General features: G+C 42.8%; 1 protein-coding gene across 1 annotated transcript in view; it reads right to left on the bottom strand.

The window, feature by feature from the left end:
• Window positions 1-11,342, bottom strand: part of B4galt6 (beta-1,4-galactosyltransferase 6) — a 57,173-nt gene extending 45,831 nt beyond the window's left edge. Inside the window, exon 1 of the mRNA XM_076836682.2 lies at window positions 10,778-11,342. Within this exon, the coding sequence (XP_076692797.1) occupies window positions 10,778-10,892 (115 nt within the window). The 5' untranslated portion in view covers window positions 10,893-11,342. The remainder of the gene's footprint in view (window positions 1-10,777) is intronic.
• Between the last annotated feature and the right edge of the window lie 671 nt (window positions 11,343-12,013).

Genomic DNA, 12,013 nt, shown 5'->3' with positions numbered 1-12,013 from the left:
ATTTTTGGTGCCTTATAATTCTCTACCTCAGTCTCCAGATTCAAAAGAAAAGTCCAATTTCTCTTCTGTGACTCAAACTTGAAACTGCATTCTAATTAGAAATTGTAATTTTCTTTTTTTGTTTTTTTTGTTTTTGTTTTTGTTTTTTTTCCTTTCTTGAGACCCAGTCTCACTATGTTGTCCAGAGTGGCCTGGGATGAAGAGATCCTCCTGGTTCAGCCTCCCAAGCAGCTGGGACTATAAGTATGCCCCACCACCAGATTAACTTAATTATCAAAAGACCATATATGTAACATGATTTCAGTAAACTCACACTAACATTAGCAAACCTCAAATACATAAAAAGGTTTAAAAACAAGACAGACTATTTTAATCATGATATATTATAGTAACAAACCTGATACAGTTATATAGCAAAAACTCTCATAAAGATACTATAAAAAGAATTTTCTAGCCAAATACGGGGAAATGTTATGTTAAAATTACTTCCACTGGGTAACCTGTAATGCTATACACTTTGAGAACTTTATTAATCGTTTCAAATGAATTACAACATATCTTTCTAATAATTATAAACACTAGCTAACACATTTAAGATCAACCTGTAACCCAAACCCCTACTCACTGCAGTCTCATAAAGGAGTACAAGATTCTAGCTATCTTAAGCAATTTATCTGTCCATTTCTCTTCTGGAAGAAAAAATCCTCACCATGATTTATAGCTACTCCTATCTTAGAACAACTTAACCTGGTTTTCAAAATGTAAGAGTCACTCTATGAAAGACCAAATGGCATTATGATGATCAATTGAGAAAAGTAAACCTAGCTAGCACTTAATTTTCCCACCAGCACCACCATTTGGGATGTTTTTCAGAAACATAATTCCAAGACTGAAGAATTACCTGAGACACATTTAAAAATAAATCAGAATTGCACTCAGAATCCCTGGTGGAATTCCTGGGAAATAAGGTTATTAAAGCAGACCACCCTAACTATGGCTTAAGCACATTAATATTTGAAAAAAATCACTGTTCATAGTAATTCTCTAAACATAGTTAATAACATTTGTAATAAGCCAAACAGGAATTTTTCCTTCCAAATTAGTTAAATGCATCCTCCTTTACACAGCTTTCTGAGGCATGCACAATTCATTCAGACCCTGGAGAGTCCATCGGAGTCCTTAATCAACATACAACAACAAGGATTTGGTGGAGACAAAAACTTTTACTAACTCAACTAATTAACCTATAAAACAAAGATCCAAGTAAAAGGTCCTATTTGTTACACTCCCAGAGAAGGAAAAAAAAGGTGAATTAACACATTTAAGATTTAACATTACTAAGTTTACCTTCCTAAATATTTTACTGGGCCACAAAGCCAAAAACATGACTACTGACAAGCTAACTCCCATTTCAACTAACCAGGGTTTTGTTGTAGCTTACACCAAACTCTGACAATTTTTTCTATGACCAAAAGCATGTATGCCCACGGGAATGTGACCATGAAATATAACACACTGAATGGTCCCATAAGTATAATTTATACCTAGAAAAGAGTAAAACTGGGATGCTCCCTTTCACTCCCTAGTGAGACAAGAAATTAGGTAAAAATACCTTGTTACAAGTAGAGGAAATGCTTAGTTTTCGAAAGGCATGTTAATAGTGTTGTAAGTACCTTCAGAAAAGTCTGCTTTCAACCTTCAATTGACCTGATCTCCAATTTAAATCACATTTATTACTTGCACATTATTCTCTTTATTATCCTGACAAAAGTCAGAAATGGAAGGAAAGGGTCTTTTAAATATTAAATCACAGCACTGTCCACAAATTAAAAATAACAAGAGGAGGCAAGCAGAGAAAGGAAAAGAGAGGAACGAATCCACAGGACAGACTGCTCTGCTCAAATGGGCCAACTGCCAGCTCAGGCACTGGTGACAAAAGCCAGGACAAAACTGTAAACACTCAGAGCCTGAGGAACACCCAGATGCAACCTAGGAGCCAAGGAGTCTCCTAGGACTCTGCTCTTGGACTTCCCACCCACCTCCACAGTTTTGGTCCAACACAAACAGGAAATGCAGGCTTGAAAGGAAAGAGGAGTCCAGGAAGGCCCGGGTGGGTGGAGAAAGGACAGGTGGCTGGAAGGCCACGGGTGCATGGAGTGAAGGGCACACAGTCAGCACAGCACAGAGCTGAAGCCATGCTGGTGATCTGTCCTGTCTCAAGCAAAGCATCCTCGCCAGCCCTAACGGGTGGTCATTTACCATCACTTGAAAACATGCAGGGACAGGTAGACTCACAAGGCCTCTTATTACACTGATTTCAAGTCCGTTAGTAATTAGTGTGCTTGTCTGTGTTTCTTAACAATAATCCTAAAAGCAGTCACTCTCCTGAGGCCATGTAAGGAAAGTTTCTTCTGTATGGTTATCCCTTCAAATGGGGTTCATATTTTCTCCAAATGTTCAATTTTCCAGAGCAGAATATGTCAGTTCTTTCAACTCAGGAACAGGGAAATCCAGAATACTAAAGTGTGCATTTCAGCTCTTCCACCAAGCTGGGTGAGACTTTGGGCAAGTACCCAGAGAGTCTGTTTTTTCTTCTTTCTTCACACAAAAGCTAGCCCTACTGGCTATGGCACTTTCCATACAAAGCGCCGGCTACCTTTGGGGTTTTGCTCCTGGGGCTTACAACTCTGGCACCGGAAATACCAATGCCTCTGTGTCCAGGATTCTCATGGCCTTGGCCCTTGCAGAGAGAAGCAAAAACAGGGATTGTGAATGAGGAACGTAGTCGTCACAGCTGGAACCACCAGAGCATGAAGCCTAAAAGTACTAGTGCCCCGAGAAGCCTTGTAGCACATGCTATGATAAACAGGCTTCTGCCAGGATGATTATGTTAAAAATGAATCAGAACCAAGATTTCTGGGACCTGGGAAAGATGCTCATTAAAGCATACCACCTCAAATAAGGCTTGGATGGGTAGGAAATTAACCACCATAAATAACACTGCCTCAAAAGGAAAATAAATGCATTTTCTTCCCAACCAAATTCCAAACGGCGTTTGGAATCCTGTTATGTTGTAAAGATGAGGTGTCCCCTCCAAAATTCCTGCACTGATACAGGAATGTTCAGAGGTAAAACGATTGGACTGTGAGAGCTGTAACCTAATCAGTCCATCCTATTTTGAATGAACTGGGTGAATGAACTGCAGGCTGCCGGGGCACTGCTGGAGCTGGTGGGTCACTTGGGGCATGCCCAGGAAGGCTTCATCTTCCCTGTGGTCCCTTCCCGGCTTTCCTCTCTGCTTCCTGGTCAGCCATGAACACAGCAGCACTTCTTCACCATGGCTTTTGGCCATAACATCCTGCTCATCTTAGGCTAAAATGCAATGAACTCAGCTAACCACAGACTAAACTTCTGGACCCATAACCAAAATAAGGTTTCCCTCCTCGGTCCCAGTAACAAAAAGTTGACTAACATGAATACTTACCATATACAAAGACTACAAAGCTAGGTTAGGAGTTTCCCTTTTAAAGGTATCCACAGATGTGGCTATTCTTCTCTTTAGCAAACAAGAAGAGGGAGAAATGATAGATAAACATATTACTACTTCTTTCTGCCACAATGCTTACTAGATCTCATATTATTCATAAAAGACTAAAGTGCTAAATAAATGGTATTTAGCAGTGCCAGATTTCAATGAGTCAATAAATTTTCCTAATTTCCCCCAAGACCATAGGATTTAGATTAATTTACACTGACACTACAGAGCTGGGTTACAAGCGTTACTCAAGAACAGTAATCTGAATGTGGAGGGCCATCTCTAAAAAGGCCTCCAGTCCCCTTGAGTGTGGACTGGATCCTTTGTTTTTGCGATGCTGGGGAATCAAACCCAGGGAATCAAACCTTGCACATGCTGGGCAAGGGCTCTAACACTGAGTTACCTCCCCAGCCCCGACTCCTTTCTCACAAGACAAGAGAATAAAAAAAAGGTAGCAGCATCTTCTAGGATACCTCCATACAACACTTGGGCCTTCTCCATATTCTGATTTAGCGCCTATGATTCCATGTTGAAGAGTAACTAACTTAGTGAGTCACTTCCACTTGCAGGAGTGAGTTTATTACTCAGGTGTGCTAGGGGAGAAATAGATAAATGTCATCTACCCATGGACTAAAGACACTCCAATCTCTCTTCTGGGCTCCATGCCCATACTTCCATCTGCCTACCTACTGACACAATCCTTCCTGGATGCCCCACAGGCACCCCAACTCAATCTCTCTAAAATCAAAACAGCCCAATCAAAACAAGTCTTTCTACACTCCCTCATGCTAGTTACCTGGTTGTCTAAGTTAGATCTGAGCACCATCTTGAAGCCACTTCCTTTTCTTCAACTGCACTATTCAAATACTTAGTTCTTCCTGGGGCAACTATCAAGTCTGATCCAGATCGAACCTTCTATTGCTTGACCAACTGCAATAACTTCTCATCTGCTGTTCCTGTCCCTGGTTCTGTCCTCTATACCCCATCTTTCATGCTAGAACTATTACTCTGAAATAAAGATTGCATTATTTCCCTTTTTAAAACTTCAGTTACTCACAGCACAAACCAGCATGGGATGTGAGGCCAGTAGGGAGGCCCCAAGAATAAATATGACCAACACCATGGCCTAAAGCAGAAGAACCCATGAAAGAGCCACACAGGTCAGAGCATTTGGTGAGGAAAAACCCAAAGAGCTTTTGCAATGCAACACAGACTAAAATAGCTCAAATTAATCTCCAGGATATACAAAGAACTAAAAAAACTTAACATGCAAAAACAACAACAAACAAAAAAAAAAAACACAAATAACTCAATCAATAAATAGACAAAGGAACTGAACAGGCACTCACAGAAGAAGAAACATAAATAGTCCACAAATATATTTTTTTAAAAAATGTTCAACAACTCTAGCAATTAGAGAAATGAAAATTAAAACTACACTGAGATTCCATCTCACTCCAGTCAGAATGACAATTATCAAGAATACAAGTAGCAGCCAGGTAAGATGGCACACGCATGTAATCCCAGCAGCTCTCGGAAGGCTGAGGCAGAAGGATCAAGAGTCCAAAGCCTCAGCAATTTAGCAAGGTGCTAAGCAACTCAGTGAAACCCTCTCTCTAAATAAAATACAAAATAGGGTTGGGGATGTGGTTCAGTGGTCAAGTACCCCTGAGTTCAATCCCCAGTACCCCCTAAAAAAATACAAGTTAACAATAAATGTTTCCTCACATAAATGAGGGGGTAAAGGTTAACTCATATACTGCTAGTAGAGCTGCAAATTGGTGTAAACACTCTAGAAAGCAGTATGAAGATTCCTCAGAAAACTTCGAATGGAACCACCATTTGACCACCGGTATAAATCCAAAGGACTTAAAATAAGCATACTACAGTGACACGGCCACATTATTGTTTATAGCAGCTCAATTCATAATAGTTAAACAATAAAACCAACCTAGGTGCCCTCAACAGATGAATGGATAAAGAAAACATACACAATGGAATATTATTCACCCCATAAAGAAGAATGAAATTATGGCATTTGCTGGTAAATGGATGGAACTGGAGACTATCATGTTAAATGAAATAAGCCAATTCTGAAAAACCAAAGGCTGAGTGTTCTCTCTGATATGTGGATGCTAACACATAATAAGGGGAGGGGCGTTGGGAAGAATAAAAGTTCACTGGATTACACAAGGGAAATGAAAGGGAAGGGAGGAGGAATGGAACAGGAAAGACAGTAGAACAAACGGACATAACTTTCCTCATATATGCTCATAGATGAATACACAACCAGTGAAAACTCCACATCACGTACAACCATAAGAATGAGATCCTAAGTTATACTCCATGGATGTATAATATGTCAAAATAGTGAGCACTGGTTAAGTATTTCAGCTAGTGGTTGGAGAGGGCCATCACTAGGATTTTTCCCGACTGAGCAAAGGGTTTCTGGTCAGAATGAACAGCATGAGTAAGCTTCCAGAAAGTGGGAGTACTCTAGTTCCATCTGGCTACAACTCAGGGTGTGGGGTGGTAGATGGGTCAGATTGGGAAAGGTTTCTGGGCTCACACAGCTTTATCTAAGCTGTCTATTATTAAGAAAGAAATCAGTGTGCCTGTAATCAGTGACGCAGTATCATGGGGGAGACTGAATAATCTCCCTGGGAGTGAGAATTTCATAGTCCATTTGACTCACTAGCATCCCTGACCTTTCCTAGCCTAGTGAGAGGCTATTTGGTATTTTGGGTAGTGGTGGAATCTAATTGGACCACTTTGGTCTGAATTCCTGTGGGCCATTTTGAGGAATTACCTGACCAAGTGTTGGGTTATTTGGGCCACCATGGGGTTTGTGTCCTACTGGGAGTGGTGGAGTTGGTGGTCTTGGGTGGTTAGGGTACAGGCATATGTATTCTAGGAGAGGTGGCTTAGTCAGGTCCTTGCTCAAAGCCCCCTTGACCTTTTTCTTTTTCTTTTCCCCTTTCAGTGCTAGGAATCAAATCCAGGGCCTCTTGCATTGCTGGACAGGTGTTATATGTCAAAAAACTACACCTTCAACCCTCACCTGTCATTTTGATTGAGCTTTTCTTTGGGCTTCTCAGAAAGTTGCTATTTGCCCTGCAGGTTTCTTATCATATCCCTTTAGCCTCCAGGCTCTGGCTAGACTAGCCTGGCTCTCTCTGTTCTTAACCTGTTTTATTATTTTTATTTGTTTTGTTTTGTTTAAGACAGTAGGGTATATCTCCACCACATGCTTTCCAAGGACTTGCTGCAGCTCCTTCCCCAGGCTCATCCTCATTGATGACTGCTTCTGCCATCTATCTTTGGTATCTCAATGTCTAGCTTCTCTCAGGTGCTCCATTTGTATTTGTTGAATGGATTTTTTTAAGCTAGTTCATCTTCTCCTCTGATATGACAGCAGGGAAATAACTGGATTATGTTGGAAGTTATACTAGAAATAGCTTCCTATTAAGTGAAATTCTAGTCTCAATCCCACCAGGTAAAAACCTTGGAGGGAAACTGCACTCATCTCTTTGCAATCATGCACAAAGGCCAACATAGGATGAAAAACAATTCATGGCTCCCACCTCTCCTGAGTGGTGTAGGGCAGTGTGTCTGTGGACTTCTTATGGGGTGGCCAGGGGGAAGGTGCCTACATCTCCCATAAGTTACCCTTAGCACTAGACTTAAAGACTATCCCTGTGTTTCCTGAATGAATCAGAAATGTCAGGGGGGAAAAAAGTCTCAAGTTATTCCTAAAACAATGAGCTTAAAGTTCTATGGAACTCATTGTACATTAAGACCCAAATAGCCCAGAAAATGCTAAGCAACATCGACAATCAGTGGAAACTAAACAGAGTATGCCGTCTGCAACCAGCACACTACAATCAGTTAGTGTATCAGCTCACAATTGAGAGAAGAGAGGAGACAGGAACACAGGCAAAGGAGATCAAAGAAGAGTAACTAAAATGAAAAGTCCTGTCTGAGAAGGGCACCTGGCAAACACAGATGTTGACATAATGTAACTGACACCTACCAAGCAGGCTGATGTGGTAGGATTAACAAGGGCGGCTTAACAGAAAAGATTTGAAACATTTATTTAAAACCAATAAAGAGTCCTACAACATATATCTCAGTCTTAAGAAAATTTAGCCCCCAAGAGGCAATTCAGGCTAAAATATGATGCATTTCATGAAGAAGTTTCTATAGGTCTAATGAAAACGCTAAGAAATCCAGGACAGAATGGGGAGCACAGGTAAAGCACTTCTGCTGCCTAACAAAGTACTATGGCTGTCTCAACCCAAAGCATGTGTGCAGAGAATGGATTGTCGCACTGTGAACTCAACTAGCCACATTTTTCATGGGACATCATGTTTACTTGTGGGAACAACAGACACACCATGGTTAGACTTGTGTGTCTGACCTATATTTCCTCAAATATGAAGAAATGGATCCTGACACAAAAAAAAAAAAGATAACATTTGTTGCCAATGATAAGAAGTTGAACATTCAAGCAAAATATCTGAATTTTGCAAAACTGTTTCCCAATACTTAAAAGATATACAGATAAGTAGGAAGGTTTTGTGGGTTTTGGTGGGGGAAGGGGGTTGCTTTGCTTTTTTGTTTTTGTTTGTTGCTAGATGGCACAGGATTTTGAACCAGAGTCAGTTTAACAAATTTATGGTATTTTATAAGCTTGGTTAAGTTACTTTTCTTACTAGCTTTAATGGGTTTTTGTTGTTGTTTAAATAAAATTCAAGACAGTAGTTTAAATTATGTCAACCTAATCGCTTGCAAGAAAACTGCCCAAATTTTTACGATATTAATATGATTGTTCTATGGGAAACATTAAACACTCAGATATAAAAGATATATTAGTATTTCACATCAATTGAATTTTAAGAATCTGCAGATAGTATATTAACACACCAACCAAGAAAATTAAAAACAAAAGGATGACATCGAATAAAAGTTGGAATTCTGATTTCCTTTGGTTAACTTTTCTTCATCCACTCGCCACCCGCTCTGATGAACTGAACCCAAGGGTGCTTTACCACTGAGCCACATCTCAAGTCCTTTTTATTTTGAGACAGAATCTTGCTAAGTTGCTCAGTCTCATCAAATTGCTGAGGCTGACCTCGAACTTGAAATCCTCCTGTCTCAGCCTCCTGAATCACTGGGGATCACAGGCATGGGCCACCACACCTAGTTCTTTAGTTAACTTTTTGAGTAATATGACTTTAACAAGTTAAATACAAAGTAACAAGTTAAATACAAAGTAAGAACATTGTTATCTAAGAGCAAACCAAAAGGGAAAAAAAAAAAAAAAAAACCTTCTCCAAAATCAAAGTTAAATGTCTAGTAAAATAACATCCCACTGGGATGTCCAAATTCTAAGAAGTTACATGAGAAAGTAAAAGAAAAAAAAAAAGCCATCGAATTAGGAATTAATGTATAGACTTCCAAAATGGCAAAAATAAATAAATAACAAACCTTAAGGAAAGTCTTTACTGAACATGTTGGATAACATCAGCCAACTGAGTGATACGAAAGATTGACATCTACCAAACTAGCCAATATGGTAAGATGAATAGGGGCTTCTTAATAGAAGAGATTTGAAACTTAATATTTGGGACCAATAAAGAGTATTCCTACACACACATATTTCAGCCATAAGAGTTTGGCTCCAAGATGTAATTCAGGCTAAATTATAAACTACTGTCAGTATTATAGGCTTCAAGGGGGTGTTGTTTGCTGTTGCTATTGTACAAAGAAACTGCATCTATGGAAAATAATATTAAAATATCCATGCTTCTACAAACTCTACCCTAAACTTCTATTTTGAGATACATCAAGGTGTCAGCAATTTATCTTCTCAAGCATCATCATCTGAGTGTATTTCTTTTTTCTTTTTTTTTCTTTTTTTTTTGGTACTAGGGATTAACCCAGAGGTGCTTTACCACTAAGCTCTATCCCCAGTGTTTTTTGTTTTTATGTTGAGACGGGTCTCAGTAAATTGCTTAAGGCCTCGCTAAGTTGCTGAGGCTGGCCTGGAACTTGTGATCCCCTGGCCTGGGCCTCCCATGTCACTGGGATTACAGGCCTGCACCACCTCACCTGGTTCTGAGTGTATATTTCTTACTTCAATCTAAAACCTTAATAAAGAAAAAGTCACATAGTGATTTTTCTTTAAGAAGTCAAACAGTCTGGATGAGGCTTGCTTCATCCTTCTCCCAAACAATTCATAACAATATCTATTACACCCAAGATGATGCCCAGATAAGAATTCCATCTCAAAATTTTGCAGGTGTTTTCACTCTGTAATAGTATCACATTTTTAACCAACTTAGTGTCTAACGAAAAATGGTAGGAGATGCACACTGTTACTAACAGTTTAACATTAAAAACACAATAACCAAGGAAAATTCAAAAAAGTTTTGAAAATAACGATGTATTTTCATAGCAATGTGAAATTCTTATTATTCATTCATTAGAATAATTCCAGGTTGGTGGTTTACCAACAAAAGTGGGGATGAGAAATTAAGAAAGAAGCCAATTCTGTATTTCAGACCAAAGGCCTAAAATGCTAAACAGAAGTTTAAAATTTTAAACCACAAATTGCCTTACATAATTATTTTAATCACTATTTTATCTTCGAAGTCTTCCTAACAGGTAGCTGAGGCAACCTGCCCTTGAAAAGCAGATCCACGCATACCAAATAATGGAGCACTGTTTTTTACAAGACAAGTCAGACCCTAAAAATTCCTGAAGTATAACACAAATGTTCATTGACCCCATTCTAAAAAAGTGACCTAGAACACTAGAATAGGTACACTCTTGACCTCGATCACATTCCCTGCTGCCGGTTTCTCCATTATAATTTTACAACCAGTTATTATATCTGAGGACGTTTGAATAAAACTACCATTCAGCTTAAGATTTGACATTAAATGGATAAAGCCGGTTATGAATACTTCAGAACCCGTCCAGAGCATCCTGGGCCATCACACCTACACCTACTATGTCCATTTAATGCAATGCTTGAAGTTATTTAAACGTACATTAACAAAATTCACGTAGCTAAGCCATGCCCGCAGGCAGTTTGACACGTCTGAAACAGTGCAAATAAAATGCTTTCTGGGGGCCCCCGTTTACACAGCCTCCAAATCCCACAAGTAACATCCTTAACGTTCGGCATTTTCTCGGTTGTGACCGTGGGAGGTGAGGGTGTGTCTCGGTACTTACCGATGCCCGGAGCCACATAGATGAAGTAAAGACAAGACGAGGACAGGGAGAAGAAGAAGATGAAGGCGAGGAGGGAGCGATTGGAGACCCGCATCATTCGCCTGAGCACAGACATCTTCCTCTTCCCAGCCTGCAGCTCGGGCTGCGCTCTCAGGCCGGATTCGGGGCCACCGTCCAGGCCCTAAACTTCCATGAATGTGCTCTGAACCCCGAGAATACCGAGGGTTCCGTGCAGAGAGGCTCTGGGAATAGGGCCCGAGCGGGAAGGAGAAAAGAGGAGGAAGCTCACGGAATGAATGGGAGGCCGGGGAGCCGGGGAGGAGAGGCGCGGGAGGGCTAAGGGGAAGGGTGGAGGAAGAGGAGAGTCCGGGTGGGGGTCCCGAGGACCAGAGAACCTGGAGAGGCGGAGGAAGGGCGAGGACGCGCGTTCCCTCTGCCAGGCAGCGGCGGGAGGAGGGGCTGCAGGTGGGGAGAGGCGCAGGCTGCGCGCCGCGGCGCCCTGCGGAGAGGGGCAGTTAACTGCAGCACACCGGGGTTGCCCGCGGCTCCAGGTATCCGCCCAGGACGGAGACCAGAACTCAGGGTCCCGCAGCCCGCGATCGCTCGGCGGCCCTGCGCCTCCTTCTCCGGGCCGCGGCGTCTCGTGCCTGCGCCGGGCTAGCGTGGGCGCCGGGGCCGCAGCCTGCTCACGCGACGCGCTACGGCCCGCGGGGGCCCTGGGGGCCGAAGAGCTGGGCGCTCGCCGGCGCGCAACCTCCACCTCATGCCGCGCCGGACCCCGGCGCCCTGCGGCCGCCGCGGGAGCCAAGCGCAGGCCAGGGCGGCGTCCCGGCCAGCGGCGAGCACGCTCCGGCTCTGGTTCCAGCCGCTGCCAGCTGCCCGTCCGGCCGCAAGGGCGGCAAAGGCAGAGGCATTACCGCCGCCGGCAGGGGTGAGGCGCCCCCGCCGGCGCCGCCCCCGGGACACCAGGCAAAGACCGGCTCCGGCGAAGCGCGTGGCGAGCCGAGGTGGGGAGCGCGGAGAGGAGGAGGCCGCAAGCCGTCGGAGCCGCTTCTGGGCCGGAGAAGGGGGTGGACCTGGAAAGGCGGGGGCGCCTCGGAGGAAAATCCGGACTAGCCGGCGCGCCCGGAGACCCCCGCAGGCTCCGCCCGCTCGCTCGCAACTCGGCAGGCGGCGCTGCGCCGGGACCCGAGGAAACCTGGAGCCCCCGCCCTCCCCTCGCCAGAAACACCGCGC

Source organism: Callospermophilus lateralis, chromosome 17, assembly GCF_048772815.1.
Source record: "Callospermophilus lateralis isolate mCalLat2 chromosome 17, mCalLat2.hap1, whole genome shotgun sequence".
NCBI classification, from domain to species: Eukaryota; Metazoa; Chordata; class Mammalia; order Rodentia; family Sciuridae; genus Callospermophilus; species Callospermophilus lateralis.
Note: the sequence above shows the minus strand (reverse complement) of the source record. Positions and strands in the feature narration are given on the sequence as shown.